Source organism: Phoxinus phoxinus, assembly GCF_949152265.1.
Source record: "Phoxinus phoxinus genome assembly, chromosome: 10".
Lineage (NCBI taxonomy): Eukaryota > Metazoa > Chordata > Actinopteri > Cypriniformes > Leuciscidae > Phoxinus > Phoxinus phoxinus.
Window position 1 is genome coordinate 11,973,893 of NC_136885.1, and position 17,642 is coordinate 11,991,534.

Sequence of the window (17,642 nt, forward strand, 5' to 3'; positions counted from 1 at the left end):
TTAGAATCAAAAGTCTGGTTGTGTAAAACTAACTTGTCTCTTAGCTGAGCAACACTCTTCAAACTTTTTCTTTTTTGATATGCTATACATTACTGTTCAAAAGTTAAAAAAATTAAATGAATACTTTTATTCAGCAAGGATGCATTAAATTACTTTCTAGCCCCTCCCATTCCGAGGGTGTTTTAACTCCTACGTATTACGTATCCTACGTATTATTTCAAATCTGCCGGCAATCGCGAGTAATCTCCCCCTCGCATTCGTCACGGTGCCACTGAGTGTAAAAACGAGAAAGGCGAAGCTTGAATTTCCAGGTATGTCCCTCTTTGGCTAATGTATTTTCAAGATTGAGGCGCAACATGGCTTCTGCCATCCGAGCAGCTTACCCGTATGTATTATAAATGGCAGATTCTACGCTTACGAGAATACTTGATTAGTTGGTAGAGGTAATTATACATTAATGAGCACATATAATTTTGAAAGAACAAAGTGTTTTTTGCTAAGAATCAACTTAAAAAATGACAGTGTAGCTTTAAAAAAAAATCGTATTACCATCAAAGGCAATGGAAAAATTGCCAATTAATCAGGTTTTACACAAATGATGACAGACTCTTTCAGCTGTAAAAATTACCAAATTAAACTGTGATACAGAAAGGCCCATATGTAACCCATCAATGTTTTATTGCACTGATCTAGAACACGTTGTTTAATTCCTCTCAGGAACTCCATTACCTTGTTTTTTTTTTTTTTTTTTAACCATATTCATTTGAACTCATCTCAGTGCTTTGCTCTGGTGGTCCACTCCTTTAAAAACGAACTGGACTCCCGGGAACCAAGACGCAAGCCATATGCAAGAGTCTTTCAGGGGTTAAGAGGAGTTTGCAGAGTGGGTTTTCCTACTACTGAGGCAACATTTAAGAGGAATGTGTGTCAGCACATTATGCAGTAGATCCCTCACTGATACAACATCTAGCTATCTATAAGACTTCCTCTATATATTTTCCCATTTGTAGTCAAAAACACTCTCGCGTTTCTAGTCCGTACAGTTTTATAAAGAGCATCTTTAAGAGAAAGAGCTTCACACATGGTTTTAACATGGCATACTACGTTCCATCCTCCCCCAAGCCCTTCATGAAAGCATTTTAAAAGTGTCTGGCCAGAGGCTCTGCCCAGAGCTGTAAAGCAGGATGCAGTGAAAGAGCAACATATGTCTGAACATTTAATGCTGTTAGAGGAAGAAAGACAGATGTAGCCAGTCAGGATGGAGAAAGGGAGTGCACTCCGAAGGACCCACTGTGGAAACTTTTAGTAATTCCACCAGTCAAAACAGTCCGCAGCAAATTTTACCAGACGACCCACTTCTCCGTCTAGACTTCAGCTGTTTTATTTCAAGGCTCAAACAGCAAGATTTTTTTATTAAGAGTTATGTAGCTGGCCATTTGTCACATTGAGACAACAAACAGACCTTTTGGTGTCATGGCCAGTCCATCCATTGGACAGCCGATGAATTTTATAAGCCTGAGATGGTATTGGCCTGTATGTGAGCTCGTTGAATTTATTGCTTCATTCGTGGAGCTGCTGGAAATGCCAACCTGAAATACAGTAGTGTGTGGCACTGGACAGTGATGCATTCTAACGCAAGCAATTCAAGGGCCTTTCCAAGTCTGACATCATCATTACAGCTGTTCACCCTTCACCTCTGACATTTCTACTTGCGTATGTGGAAAGTAGGTCTCCTTGGATGTGTGTGCCGGCGTGAGCTTTGAGGGGTTAGACGGCAATCCAGATGGAGTTTCTTATCCCCATTTCCATAGAATACATACCAGCAATGCCACATGGAAGCACTTTCATAATTTTCAATAAGAAACCTCTGGCAGCTCATCAGAGAAGCTGTTATGGTATGCCGACTATGTTTTAAGATAGTGATGGGTCTAGAGGTCTTTTTATTATTTGTGGGTACTGGACTAACTTCAACTTTGATAAATTTTTTTGATCTGCATACTGCCACATGGAGAACAAATACAATTGAATAAATACACTTTAAATTAGAGTCCAATTCTCACTATATTAACTATGACTTTTGCCTCAATAAAACTTAAATTACCGCTTATTAATGTTTGTACTGCTGTCAATCTGAGAACGTTCATCCAGTTGTGTACTGTCAAACAGTCCTGTCATAATAAAGGCAAAATAAATATATAATAGATTCGTTTTTAAGTAAAGAAATGTAACAAAAAAATACAGGAATATATGAAACAAACCTAATATTAAGGCTAATTAAAATAAATATTTAGAAACTGTGTGTAGATTTAAGGGAAATTAATGTCAATAGAAAACCTGTACTTGGAGTTGATTTGTGAATTTATTGGCCTATGTTATGCTTTCCATTTATCAGTGGCAGCACAGCAATTGAAGAGCTCATTGGGTCTCATTCACCATTTCATATTTGTACACATAGGATAATGTTAAGTAATGAAGCCCACGAGACAGGAGTAGCAAACTTAATCCATCTTGTTTACTGATCACTTCAGTTCTCCACACATTGTCATTACAAAACACTTCAACTGTTCATACTTCCTGTTTCAAAATAGTTGTCAACAATGCAATTTACTCATGAACACAACATTTTTCCCTTTTTTAAAGAAGTTACATCACCAATGCAAACACATCCACACATCAGATCCAGAACAGCACATCAGATCTTCGTGACATACACTTCGTACACCATGCATGGTCAGATACTCGGGAGGCCGTGGAGCCATACGCACACGTTGATCTGATAATCACGCCAAAGCAGCTGATACACACACATTCATAAGTCAACACCATTGCTGAGTATTTTCACCTTAAAACGGCAATGAACCATAAAGACGATCTCAAAAACACGGTTTGAAATTGCTGCCGTTTCTTACGTCACAAACTACCTTGTTAACCAGTCATGTCAACGTGCGGGCATGCTTTAGCATATCATCATGACTATGCTGCGAAGCAGGGGAGTCTCAAGAGATGCCAGGTTATGGAAATATGAAAAATCGATAGCAATCGATAGCGATATAGCGGGTGAATATTTATGTATATGATGTATATTGTTATAATGAACTATATGCATTTCTCCACTGACTTTCTGAGTTGTTTAAAGTGTTTTGAGAGCTGATTTTTAGAAGGCAGCTGTCTGTCTCTGAGATGGCGAACGGGAACATGGTTTGTGTATTATTACCAACACAATAGCAACAAGCAAAAGGCTCATATTAATTACTGTTATGTGTCTGACATTGTAGAAAGCGATACATGAAAGACATTACCATTCTAACACATCAACTTGTATACGAGCCTGTATAATTCACTCTTCCTCTTCTTCTTCTGAATCAGTTTCTTGTTCAAACATACATGGCTGAATTAAACCAGTATTTCCACTTGCCATTGTGCAGCGTTTACTACTGTAAAGTTGACCGAGTGGATCTCTGAGCTGGTGTGAGTGGAGGCGGAGCTATTTGCATATTTATGTATCCGCATATACGAAATGAAGCAAGAGTATAGTTACATTCAAGCTATTTTAAGGCATGAACAAAATAAATTTCACAGGAAAAAACATTTAAATATGTAATTTGGGTGACCAAAGATGGGGTACAGGGGTACTTTAACCAAATAGCTTCCGGACATCACGTTTAGGTCTATGATATGAGTGTGTGTGTAGGAAGCAGTGTTCTCAGCCGGAGAAGTTGTGCATGGAAATGCAGCGTGATAGAAGCAGTCCATGTCTTTCCATCACTAAAAGAGCATATGTCTTTTGGCAATCTTGAGTGGATCAGTAAACTTTGTGTCCCATAGGAACATTCAAGGTGTTCCTTACCTTTATCACCCTGCTGAAAACAAGGAGTGTGAGCACGGTACACCTGGAAGAATTCAGTAACCTGTGGTATGTAAGCCATGGAAACCTCACAGGTGACAAATATTCCTTCCAGAAAAGCAGCAAAAGCAGCAGATGTAAACTTAACACCGTTTTCAGTAACAATACTCAATGGATTTCCATAGCAGCTGAACACTGACCGAAACTAAACCACACAATCTGTAGTGGTAGTGTGAGTAAAGGAGACCTCATTTGCTGTAATAGTTCAGGTTTATAGCAAACCTGCAGTCGGATGTAGCAGTGTCAAATAGGGCTGTCACTTTTGAGAAAAATCTAATTCGAACGGATATCAAACCCCCCGCCCCCATCCAAAATAACCCCCACCGTAACGGAGATTCAATCACAAATTTATGAACAGTCTGACAGTCATAAACAGGAAGCACTTCACAAACAATAACGTGACAACTTAAACAGCAGCAGGATTGCTAGAAACACCAATCTATCAACTTGATCTGGGGGCTGTTCCATAAAAGCCGCTTAGAAAAGCGGGGATTAAAGTCCAAAACCCGACTTGAATAAACCTAACAAATAAGTTGGGGCTAAAGCGGTTTCATAAAAGGTAATTCAAGTTCACGCAATCCCACTAATTTGATCCAGGTTTATCTAGTCTAGATAACTGCGTGTGCACGCGTTTCTTAAGCAGCCCTGGAGGTCGATCATAGATCAAATCGATCCACCATCAAACTGCATATATTTTGTGCTGTTTTATGCGTTTGAGACATGGTGTTTGCAAAACTTACATTTCGCCGGAATATTCTCCATCTGAAAATCTTAGAAAGTCGTGCAAATATAGTTCCATTTTGCTGTAAACTTCACATTGAACGAGCGCTGCTGCGCGCATGCGCGCCAAATCGGAGCGCAATAATTCTGACTAATATACATTTTGCTTGGAAAATGAATAGGCTATGCAATATTTTATAACACCAGAAATATCTTCTAATTATAATAGTTTATCTTTAGGATGTTGGATCAGTTGCAGTGAACTTATATCTCATTAAACTCATATATTTTATACTTATAATAAAACAATTGAACAGAAGTAGGCCTAATTCAGGGAAGAAATTAAGAAACCAAATATAATAAAGATACAAAATATAGTTTTGAGTTTAGGACCTAAGCTACTTAAAAAAGATGACTTATACTTATTTAATTAGAATGCTGAGAATTACAGCTTTTAAAGCAATCTTTTTTTTTTTGGAGAAAGCAAGAATGTTTGGTTAGATTTAGTTTATACAGTGCATTATGGAGAGGATAACATGAAATTAAGAGCAAAAGTATAAATTTTGAAAAGATATGTGCAACTCTAAAATCAAAGAATATTCCATAAAATAAAGGAATACATATTAGCCTATAACTAAATAACCTTCCCTCCCTTAATTCTAGTTATTTGTTATTTTATTTATTTACTTATTTAATATTTAATATTTAAATAATATTACTTTAACTTATTATGAATTATGTGTCATTATAAGAGTTTGATATAAATATGTGAATGTTTGAAGTGTCTAACTATGTACTTAATGGTTGTTCTAATTGTTTTTATGTGTTGGTTGGTATTATTACAAGAAAAAAGTAGAAGTAAAAATAAGATTTATTGGGGGAAAATATTATGTCTTTAAAGGAACTGTCCATTTGTATAATTGTGTTAATGTATTTGAATTGAAAGACATAATAAAGTACATATATATATATATATATATATATATATATATATATATATGCTAAAATATTGGTTGTTGGACATTAGATGTGCCTTATTTAGAATTTTAAACCTACTATTTAGTGTATTTTTAGGATAATAACTGTAAAGGGACTATTGTAATGGGGTAAATCAAGTGTAGGTTAATACAATTAAGCTTAGATTCATCTTACCAGTTTAAATGTATACTGTGCTTTTGTAATTATTTCTTTTAAATGTTGTTTCATAAATTTTTTAAACTATCTAATTAAATCACAAAACATTCAGCCAGTAAGAAAAGAAAACCTGTAGGATATATATATATATATATGTATGTATGAACCCCGACATATATATGTTTTTAGGTCTATATTGTCTAATTTATGATTGTAGCCTTAAGTTGATTTTCTTTACTGTATATTTATTTTTGGACTTATAGTGGTTAATAGTCAAATAATGGTATGAGAGATTGTCAGTAATTGTGTTCCTATTGGTCAGTGTTAGAGGATCTGTGCAACAACTGAGGCTTAGCCTGACAGTTAGCCTGCCCTGGACCAGGCTAGTTTCCCAGCATAAGTTGCCAGGGTAACTGAGTTTGAACTATTTTAAGTTTGCTTTATGAAACAGAATCAACCGACAATAAGTCTGACTAACCAAAATAAGTCTGGCTTATACTCTAATCTTGGTTTATGGATCAAGTGCGGCTCTCTTTTTATTGACCATGTTCCCCGCGGTGGAGAACACGCGTTCGGAGCGCACAGACGTGCCTGGCACACACGTATTTGTGCGTCAATGTTGAGAGAAGAACCTTATCTTTAATGGTTACTTTACAATCTACGGTGTAGAACCCAAAATATTTTCAGACACTACTTTTTAGATGAGTTGGGGTCTTAATTGTCCGCTCAGGCTAGCCGTTCTGTGCGTTATCTTCCATTTTCAAAACAGGGTGGCTATGGGCTATTATTCGCTTGATTTGGTCATGGGCCTATGCTACAATATGTTTAGAGCGCCCGCTACTGGATGAGATGACAAACAATAAAATAAAAAACAAACGGTCTAATGGTTATTTATAGTTCAATTGCGGATATTTCACGTCATGTTCGAATGCATATTCGAATATCGAATAAAAAGTGACTGCCCTAGTGTCAAATGGTCATGGTCCATCTGGCAGCGGCAGCGGATGTGTGTGACTTTACAGTTGTGTCATTGAGCTGACAATCGTGACAGGAACAGACAGCATCATGAACCTGAGCCATCCTCAAAAGCAGTTCAAACACAATACACACCTTTTATACGGACTACGTTTGAACGCAGATTTTTTACACAGTTCAGATCAGTTTTGTTTTGGAGATCAGTTGCTAGCAAGTAAGTTATTTTCAGTTTAATGCTTTCACTCTTAAAACCTAAACGAGTGGAAAGGCCAACATCAACAAAGGATTGAGGCCTGTCACTCAAAGTATAATCTCATTGATACAATCCAATTCCAGTGCCGTTATAGCATGACCACTATTTCTGATACAGTGCTTTCATTATTTAGTTTATATGTGAGGTTACGTGTTAGCAAAGCTTGACTGTTGACTCAGCTAATGTAATGTCATATATTGTTGTGCCAGCCTTTCTTATGGGCAACTAAAAGTGCAAAGGAAATACAACTCTTCATTTAGTAAAACCAGACCAAACCTCAGCCACCTGCACGGCATGTCTGTACAAACTCATTCACGCTTCACTAAAACACTTCACACGCGCACTCCGGAATCCAATGTGCCAGAGGCCAGCTGATTTTGTTTTTGCCCCTCGTGAGCAGCCAATAAGGCCATTTAAATGGGCAGACACCTCCCACAGCGGGTGGAAAGGTGGAGGGCCATGTGGTTCTGTGTGTAGAGAGAGAGAAAATTTTGTCCATGTGTGTTTTGGGAAAAGAGAGAACCTCAAAGGGGATGTGTGACTTCCCAGAAAAAAAGATTGAAAAGCAGAGGGCAGTTTAAGTTTGCCTGACGGTTACTTCATAGTGCTTAAATTAGCGTGGTCCTCTGTGGTCTTTAAACAAAGTTTTGCCCTTTAGCCTTGACTTTAAACCTACCATTGCCTGTCATTCTAGATTTAATGCTGGTGTATATAATTTAACTAAAAATATTTAGATGGGAAACGTTGTGGCTATAATTTAAAAATGCATTATTATAGAATTGTTGATCTTGAAAGTTATATTGTCATTCTTACAGCATATGCATCTGCTTTTTTTGTAGCTTTTGATATGATGGCAGTTGTTCTGTCAAACATGTCTGCCATGGGTAATCCCTCTTCCTCAACTGGACTTTGTCATGGTGAAAAACAAAGGAAAGTTGGATTTAGTTTCTTGCAAACCTTTTTTGCAACCGAAGAACACTCGGTCATGATGAGGGTGCAAATCACTTTAAGATTCACAATCCAATATTATGATACTTGGACCATGATCTGCTACATAGTATTTTTATTTTGTGATACACAAATTATTAAGATACACTTCAAATGTCTTGTATTATACTGCAGTAACGTGGCATCACTTAAAAACAAAATCAGATCAGGCATGTTCTCTGTCATGCCATAAAGCTAAAGTGAACCCATATGTGTGCTCCAATGTGGTCAAGGCATTGCGAATTTGTTCAGATACATGTATTTTCTTCATCTTTATGCATTTTGCAACAGTTTACTTTTGTAGTTTCTAATGCATGCATCATGATTACAATTGCTCCTCATATGCATGGATTTGAATAAACTTATAATTATTAGTCTTCAGCGCTAGTAAAAATTTTGTCAGCTATTTTTAATTTAGTCTTAGTCCTGTCAAATGGACATTTTAGTCGACATAACCCCGGTTTCACAGACAAATGCGTAAGCGTAGTAGTCCAAGACTACAAAGCATGTTTGAGCTGTTTTAACTGAATGCAACTTCCACTAGCATATCTACAAATATGTCAGTGCCATTGTTGTCTCAAGATGCAGACCAGTAAGTTTTTTTTTTTCCTCCTAAAGCACGTTTATAAAAGCTACTTAAATGTCCTAATTAAACTAGGGTCTAATCCTGGCTTAGTCTAAACCTTGTCTGTGAAACCAGGCTTAAAAATCTGAATATTTTAGCCTAGTTTTAGTCAATTAAAACATTTGTTGCATGATGGTTAAATTGATCATCAATATTGTTTTGCTCAAATTATAATCACAACTGTCATTTTCAACTTTTTTTGAGATGTATTTTTTACAAAACAAGATGCACCTTCAGTTTTTTTTTTCTTAAATGGTTTAAGGTTTGTTTGCAGATTTAGTCACGAACATGCAGACTGACTGAATGACACTTTTAATTAAGCAGTCTCAAATGGAGATTGCTAAACTCCAGCTCACTGTTTGTCTTTGTTTTTAGAATTAAGTGGCGCTTCCGCATTGTAGAGAGAGCGCAAGCGCAAAGTTGAAGTAAAACACCAGGCAGAAAAATAATGAATGAAAGCTCGTAGTAGAGGCTTGTACAGCAAAACTACGAGTTTTTGGTAAAGGTTTTATATTTTAACTGTTTTTGGCTCGTCTTTTTTTGTCAACGATGTTGCATGTTGATAGTCACAGTTATTATTTAGTGACGTTAGTGTCATCATTCTCTTATGATCTTAGTCATAGAAAAAAAGGTAATTGACGATACATTTTTCGTCATGGTTTTTAACAAAATTAACACTATTCAGCAGCACATACTTTGTCTTGCAACATTTTTGGCACATGCATGAATCATTAATAAGAGGTGGTGTATTAGATTCTGATACATAGAGATTCTGGCTTGTGATTATTTTATTTTGTGTTGGTGTGCAATTACAAATTACATTTTAAGGAGGGACCTAAGCCATATCTAAGGACTAGAATGTCAAAACTGGAGATTTGGTGGTGAACCTTTTTGGCCCACCCAATATTGCGCTTTTTTTTTTTTTTCTCAGAGAGAGGAAACTCTATCTTTTCACACCTGTTTTAAAGGAAAACTGGTGGATGCCACAGGCACAACAAGAGGCCCCAATCCTGAGAGAGTCAATGGGTGTGGTGAAGATGCAAAGATAATAGATGTTAATGCATAGACAGGAAAAGGAGCATGAGTATTGTGTCAAAGATTCATATACCAGTCCTTACAGTGACAGTTTTAGTGTAAAGAAGCCGCCAATCGGAAAGATGTTAATCTGTATCTAGCACACTAGAGGAAAAAATGCACCAGCCACATAGCCATTGAAAATCCCATGCCCTCATGCGGTTTTCCACATCACCGGGGACAACAATTTCCCATTAAAAATGCAAATAAGTAATAATGGCAAAAAAATGTAAAACCGTTCGCCATTAAAAATATACTTTGGACTTAACAATTGGTGTGAAGTTATTTTGAACAAAATCAGAGTTTGTTTGGAGTCATTTTGGGGAGTTTGAAACTGCTTTCCAAAGTAAACTTTCAAACTACCATTCGGTCCGTGCCGATTGCGTAATAGTTGGGTGTGCTCTGCGGCTCCACATTCTTTGACATGGACATCTTCTCAGGTTCATTTATTCAGTCTGTCGAGGAAAGACGCAAGTAAAATATGAACACACTGGAGAGCTGCTTTATAAATAGTACATTTACATTTATGCATTTGGCAGACGCTTTTATCCAAAGCGACTTACATTGCATTATCCTATACATGTATACATAGGTATGTGCAATCCCCAGGGATCGAACCCACAACCTTTGCGTTGTTAACGCAATGCTTTTAACACTGAGCTAAAGGAAAGCTAGTTTTAGTAGTAGATTTTTTTTTTTCATGTTTAATACTATAAACCTGCTTGATTTAAAATAGTATATTGTTCTATATAAATAAATGTGACATGTCCTGAGCTGACTTACCTTGAGTGCCACTATGTTCAGATGCTTTCTTATTTGCTGTTTTCTCACTGCTGAGTATTTTGTCATTGAGAGGAAAGCATGCATCACATATTTATATATTCATATAAATGCTGCTTCAGTGCTTCCAGCAGAGAGGATAACAAAAAATAACTTCCCCATGACTATATTGGGGCCTTAATGCAAAGTGGCTGGATCCATCAGCTGCTGCTAATAGAGTTGTGCTACACATTGTGCCTGAGAAAAGCCATCGGAACATGGGAATCCTGGGTGGTAGGTTTCCTCTCCGCCTCTCTGTTGCTTCCTGATAATTCCAGTCACTCTGAAAAGCCGCTTCCCAAAAAGTGCTTCCATGTGACCTCTGTTCGCACTAGCGCAGTTGTAGCATCTGGTCCACAGAGAGGGGACCCGCTTTTTACGAGCAGGTAACTCGAGTGGAATCGCGACTCTAGATTTACATGCAGCTGCTGCAGCCGTATAGCCGAGTGAGATATAATTAGCGTTTGATCTGGTCTTTGGTAAAGTCATTAGGTTGCAGGAAGGCGGTCGAGCGGGGTTTGAAAATGAATACTGTACCCGACACTGAGCTTGACCCTAAGGAAGGTGAAGAATTTGTTTGGGTGAGATGGAGTTCAGGTCAATTACACGGTTTTGGACTTTAGTTATTAATCTAAGGAAATTGATCCTGAATGGATTTATCCAATGCATTCTCTTAAACATACTATATTTATTTTTTACCATTTTTTTATTTGTATTATTTGGATTTGATATTATTTCATATGTATTCATTTATTTTCCTTAAGTTAGAAGGTTTTTCTTTTGATTGAAAGTCTTGTTTATTTGATGTCAAATATCTTAAAACAACAATGAAGTGACTCCCAAATGGATCAGAGGATTGACAGAACAATAGACTTCAAGCAATCCATCAGCAGGCTGTCGGAACACAGGAAACCCGAAGCAGGGCTGAGTTCCTGTTTTGGGGGAGATCTTTTACTTTGTCAAGTTATTTGAAAGACTTCAGATTCTTTTTTTGCGTGTAATGGCATTCTGGTTTAAATAAAATGTTCAGTTTGTGGCAGAATTAAAGTAGTCTTGATTATTGAAACTATGCATGAATGGAAGTAGCATTTTGTGAGATTCTCTACATATTTGCTATGAAACCATTTATTGACTAGCTTGTCTGAATGATTAGAAAGCAAAACCTTGACAAAACACAATGTAAACAGTTAAAGCACAGCACGTCGTCAGGCTAATTTTAGATTCAAAATTGTCAAATATTAACTTTTTTTTTCTCTAAGTAAACTAGTTACCAGTAGGCTAATTGACTAGTTGGTGTTGGACTATTGGGACTCATCCCTAGTAGATATAAAATAAATTTAATACATTGTAATGAACAAGTAAATAAGTTCATTTTTAATCTTTTTGCTCTTGAGTTAAATGTGCTGGTTTGAGTGCGCTTCTATAACCATATACGTGATAAACACATCTCCCTATTACATGTAAACATTTATAGTCTTGGCAGTTGACCAATGTAACTGTTTATGAGCTCTATGGTTTTAGTGTAAGCATGGCCTTTGCTTTCACATACACTGATTACATCTCACACACTGCCTGCTTCCTTTTCACACTTGTTGAATTACATTTTACATTTATTTTATTTGTACTATAAATCCTAGAGGAACACATTTACAATTTGGATCACACTGCATGTCAGACTTGCCTGCGGAAACCATTGCCGTTTTGGATTCAAATTAAGTCTTTCAAGCAAGTCACATTTGTTGTTTTTGTTTTAAATTCCTTTTTTAGTCATTTGAAAAATTCCAGCATCCTTTATTATTATAAGGGAAATATTTAAATATTGTAGCTGTAAGGCAAAACCAATATTTTTCAGGAAATGGAAAAAACTATTTTTTTTTTAAATGAAACCCTGCATTATCAAAGTTTATAATGTGGCTTTATATATGGTGAGACACTTGTCATATTAACATGTTACCAACAAATAAGTTCAGAGGGTTTTCGATCAGCGAATTTCTGAGAACTTTGGACATGTTTTGTCATTAGAACGGCAGTAAGTGCATCGTTTTACGTTTTCATCAATGTACAGGTTATGAAGTTTATATGTAAATTAAAGATTTTCTAAAAAGTGACCTTAAAACAAGATTCATAAACGTCAGGATGTTTGTATCCAGTCAATCCCCTGCCAAAAACACATTAAAGGAGGATTATCGTCGTCATTATCACTGCTTGAGTCTTCGACTGCAGTACATTGCATGTGAATTTCTTCGAAGACTCTATAAATTGTGCTGCAAATCCGTTAATTTCACACCGTTTGTATTTCCGTTCACAGGTGCTGCGTTTTTTCTGCGACAGCTGCTCCGTGCCGATCTGTAGGGAGTGCAGCCTGGGCAGACACGCAGGTCACAGTTTCACCTACCTTCAGGAAGCACTGCAGGACTCCAGAGCGCTGACAATCCAGCTGCTCGCAGACGCACAGCAGGGCAGACAGGCCATACAGGTTAGTGGACAAACAGTCTCTAATAAACGGACATCAGCACAAACACCTGCTGGCTATTTTCTTTTGTTTATCATTCCTGCTGTTTTACTTAAACCTCAGTGTCTTTTTACCAAGTGCAACAAGACTTCCACTCGCTTCATTTTCTTTACTCTGATTACCAAAAGTAATAAATAAGGACAATAAATAGATTTACAAATATAATTGAGTGTTGTTTAGTGTGGTGACTTTACAGTCCGCTGTCATTGTCATTTCTTCAGTGTCATGTTGAGCTGTTGTCTTTACTGCAATTCACATAACAATGTGGGGTCGGTAAGACTTTTTTTTTTTTGTAAGGACGTAAAATTTTATTTCAAGAAATCGTTAAATTTATTATACAAAAAAAAATCTCAAAAGAAGACTAGACCCTGATCAGGGTTCTCACAAAAATATTAAGCAGCACAAATGCTTTCAATATTGGCAATATTGATGATGATGATGAAGATAAGAATAATAAATGTTTCTTGAGCACCAAATCACTATATTAGAATGATTTCTGAAGGATCATGTGACACTGAAGACTGGAGTAATGATGCTGAAAATATAGCTTTATCACAAGAATAAATTACATATAGTAAAATATATGAATATATATGTACAATTCATCCATCTAGAAAAGTTGTACCAATACCTAAATCAAATATTTTGTTAAATTTACTGACCAAGAAACTTTTTATTTTAAATTGATTTCATTTAAGTGCTTTAATAGTAATGCAAGTTATTATATCTGCTTTAAAAACGTATTGTGCAACTTCCCTATTATGTCAACAGTAAATGTAGTATTGTAAATGTTTTTTTGTCCATTTGTTTTATTAAAGTTGTATTTAGTCTCTAATATTCCATTCAATGTTAATTATTTCCTGTTTATTTTCAGTGGTAGTGGTCATTGTTTCATTGTCACTGTGTGTTTTTATTTTTATTTTTTTGGACACACACATAATCACACTTACAACTTACATGGCCGTAAGTGAGGGTCCTTCCCTGTTTTTAAAAAGAGGCTGTAGAATCAAGCTGACTTTCTATTAGCATCACTGTGCGCGTCACCCCCACTCGGCCTGAATGAAGAGAATAGAAGAGGGACACTGGCCCAGTACTCGGTCACTGCCTCTATTCACACCCTGATGGCCCTTGCAGGGCGGATCATTAGTCGCACACAGAGGAAATGTTTCTATTTCTCTCAAAAGTAGCGCTGCGGGTGGGGGAGAGAACGGCACCCATTAGGACTATTCAAACCCATCCTTCTTCAGGGACATGGAGTCGGTTGGCAAGGAAACTCGAAGTGAATTTGAAAGTGAAAGGCAGAAGAGATGGGTTTCAGTTAAAGGCACTAAAGAGAATGAATTCCAATGGCAGTTTATGCTTTTCAAACGTGCCGTTTACATTTGAATACTTCCCCCGACAGTTTACCCACACTTGACTTTTTTTTTTCCCTTCTCTAGTTTATACAAAATATCACTAAAGGGGTCACACTGCACTTTTTGTTTCATTGACTTCCATTCAAACGAATGCGGATGTGTCAGACCCGGAAACGCAAGCTCATGCAAAAAGTTTTGCATTTTGCTGTGTTCCAAAATTCAAGTTTGGCGAATTCTGAGCTGCGAATTCACATCACGTGAACACGTGTGACCAGCAGCAGATTGATGCGTCATGGCGTGACCTCTTGGGTGAACTACAAGAACGATATTTTTTGCAGTAGAGTAGTTTTTTTTTTTTTTTTTTTACATTTTGAGTGTATTTCTATGTTGAATTCATGTTTTTTTTTTCTTCAATCTGAACAAAACACAGTGCAGCAAGTAGTAAAAACAATTGTGAACATTGTGCAACAAAAATACAAATAGTGCAAATGATTTTCACAAGCTATATAAGTAATTACAAAAACCCAACTGATGATCTCTTGGCTGTGGCAGTTATCTCCGTCGAAATCGATTCCATCAGGAAATTGTGTAGCGACTCGTTTGAAAACATACATTTCAATGCCTCAGCCGATGTTTACCGCTGCTTTATACTTGTTTTTGGTTTGTGTTATGCCAAAGTTATACTTTGTCAGAGAGTGCTCTGCAAATCTTTTTTTTTTTTCATGCATGCAAATACTTTCACAAGAAACATTCTAATTGGTGGTTCAAAAGACCAAAACCTATGTTTATTGGTTGATTAGATGGCTGTTTAACCAATTGGGCACAGGGGTGGGACTAAGCATCAATAATTGTTCCTGTTTGGCTCAGATGCAAAAAAAACTGCATGGGTTTCTCTGACGAATCAATGCTAATCAAATTCAAAATCAGAGCCTCTGATTTGTCTCTGATCCAACCGAGACAAATGTGATACAACTGAAAAGCCTGGAAAATCCTTTTTAAAGCATACAGATTGGATTTGTGATTCAAAAGTTATTAAACATTTAAAAACAATAGTTAATATAGCGGACGGGCAGCTGTATCGGTCTTTAAGGGTTAAAATTACATGAGATTGAATAAATTATAAAATAAATAAAAAATTTGGGTGAATGATCTATTTTAATATTCGTACAGTGACGTCGATGTAGTTTTATTTTTTACATAAATTTATTTCTTGAATGTTACCATTTACAGTAAATAAATACGCCTACTGTAGATGCAAATATTAATGCACTGTTTATTTAAATTTGTCTCGTCTCGGAAGTTAAAATAATAAAATGTTGGTTGTATCGCCCACCCCTACTTTGAACTAAATGGTCTGTCGCTCATTTTTTTCTTTTGTTACATTGTAAGGCAAACATTTTTAAATGGGGAAATTAGTTTAACTTCTCAGTGACTTGCAAAATAGTCTTAAAAACCAACGTGAAAAAGAATCGTGATAAGATCAATGATTGTATTGTCATATTGTCCACCCCTAGTAGTATATTTGGAAAGTAGTGATCTAGTATTCCATTCCGAAGATAGCCCATGCGTTTACAATTATCTAAACCTCTCCTAAAGCTTTATCAGGCTCAGCCTTATAGCATCAGCTGAAAGAGCCTGACCTGTGTTTTCATGCGCTTGATTGGCTGCTTGTTCTAGTGTGCCTCTAATCCTGTTACTGGATGGTGTTAAATAGGAAGCCTCTAAACGTTTATAGGTTTGAAAACGCATGCAGAGTTTAACAATGGCTTCAGCCCGAGGTCGTAATCTCTATTCTGGGAGCACGCTGCCCATGAAGGGCCCGCTTCATAACCAACCCCTGACAGCTTAGTCTTTCTTAGCGCTGCATAATCTCATTTAGTGGATTTTAGCCTGTTATTTTGCAGCTGCTTATTTCTTCCCCCCCATTCCGTATCTGACCCTTGATTGGTTTGCATTCGATTGACAGCTCAATCTTAGAATCGGGAAATCTTGGAGGACAATTGCAAATATGGAATGTGGGATAAAAAAAGAATTTGCTAACACATTTGCTAACAAAATATACAAATAATAACTATATATAAATATATATATTAGGGCTGTGCGATATTGAAGAAAAATGCGATATGCGATAACTCCTTAAATAATGCGATATTCGATATGCGATACGATAATGCTTAAAGGGTGTAAAATAAACTTAAATTATCTTTAAAATATATTTAAAATGATATAACCTACATGTGTTTCACATTCTTTTTATGACAAGAAAACATCCTGATAACTTCTGAAAGTGAACATCAGTGTTTTACTGTAGCATAAGAAGTGTTATTTTAACATCAGTGTAAACCACAGGGTTTCAGGTTATCCTACATTAGGTTTATTTAATAAAAGATACTGAATCATAAAATATAAAAATAAAACATTGCTTAGTTTTCACTGTATGAATGAAATATATCCTGATACTTATTAAAGCTAAAAAAACTTTGTCTTTTGTTCATGACCCCATTTATTGCAAGCTGTTGCGATATGCATATTGCGATATATACATTTGCAATATTTCGATATATTGCACAGCCCTAATATATATATATATATATATATATATATATATATATATATATATATATATATATATATGTATATATGTATATATGTATATATATATAAATATATTTTATATCAGATAATATACGGTAATGCTGCAGAATATTTTTGCAACACAAGAGGACAATGCCAGACAAAGATTTCAGTGCAAAGACTATTATTATTATAAGCATTATTATTGTTACATTTGTGTCCAGAAAGCCTGAAATTTGAATGATTTTGTAAATCATTTGTGTAAAGCTGTTATGTTTTCGCTGAATGTATAAGACCCCTGGACCCTCTTTGAACCTTTTGGTTTGGTTCAGATTAGGTAATCTGGTTTTCTGCTCCACAGTAAATGACATTCTTTCCCACACTTTTTTTTGGTATTTCCTCTCAATGTGTGTGAATTTCAGGTGTCATCACAGATTAGATTTTGTATGATCAGTCATCCATAATCTTTGAAATGACACAATGCTTGAGTTGATAGTGACCAAAAAGATAACTTGGGGTGCTTTACACTGGCAGTTTAGTTCGAAACAGGACGACGTTCACATGGAAACTGGTAATGTGAAAGCTGTTATGTGGGTGCAATGGAACTGTAGCTCTATTGGCATGAATGTGAAAGCAACTCGGACTTGTTTTAGAGCAGGTAAAGCACTCAGAAATCATGTATGGGATGGCAGTGCTGATGATTTGCTTCG

At 36.3% G+C, this 17,642-nt stretch overlaps 1 protein-coding gene across 1 annotated transcript in view; it reads left to right on the forward strand.

Moving 5' to 3' along the window:
- trim71 (tripartite motif containing 71, E3 ubiquitin protein ligase) overlaps positions 1 to 17,642 on the forward strand; it is a 37,002-nt gene that overhangs the window by 11,662 nt on the left and 7,698 nt on the right. Inside the window, exon 2 of the mRNA XM_079625957.1 lies at positions 12,800 to 12,967. Coding sequence (XP_079482083.1) covers positions 12,800 to 12,967 — 168 coding nt within the window. The remainder of the gene's footprint in view (positions 1 to 12,799; positions 12,968 to 17,642) is intronic.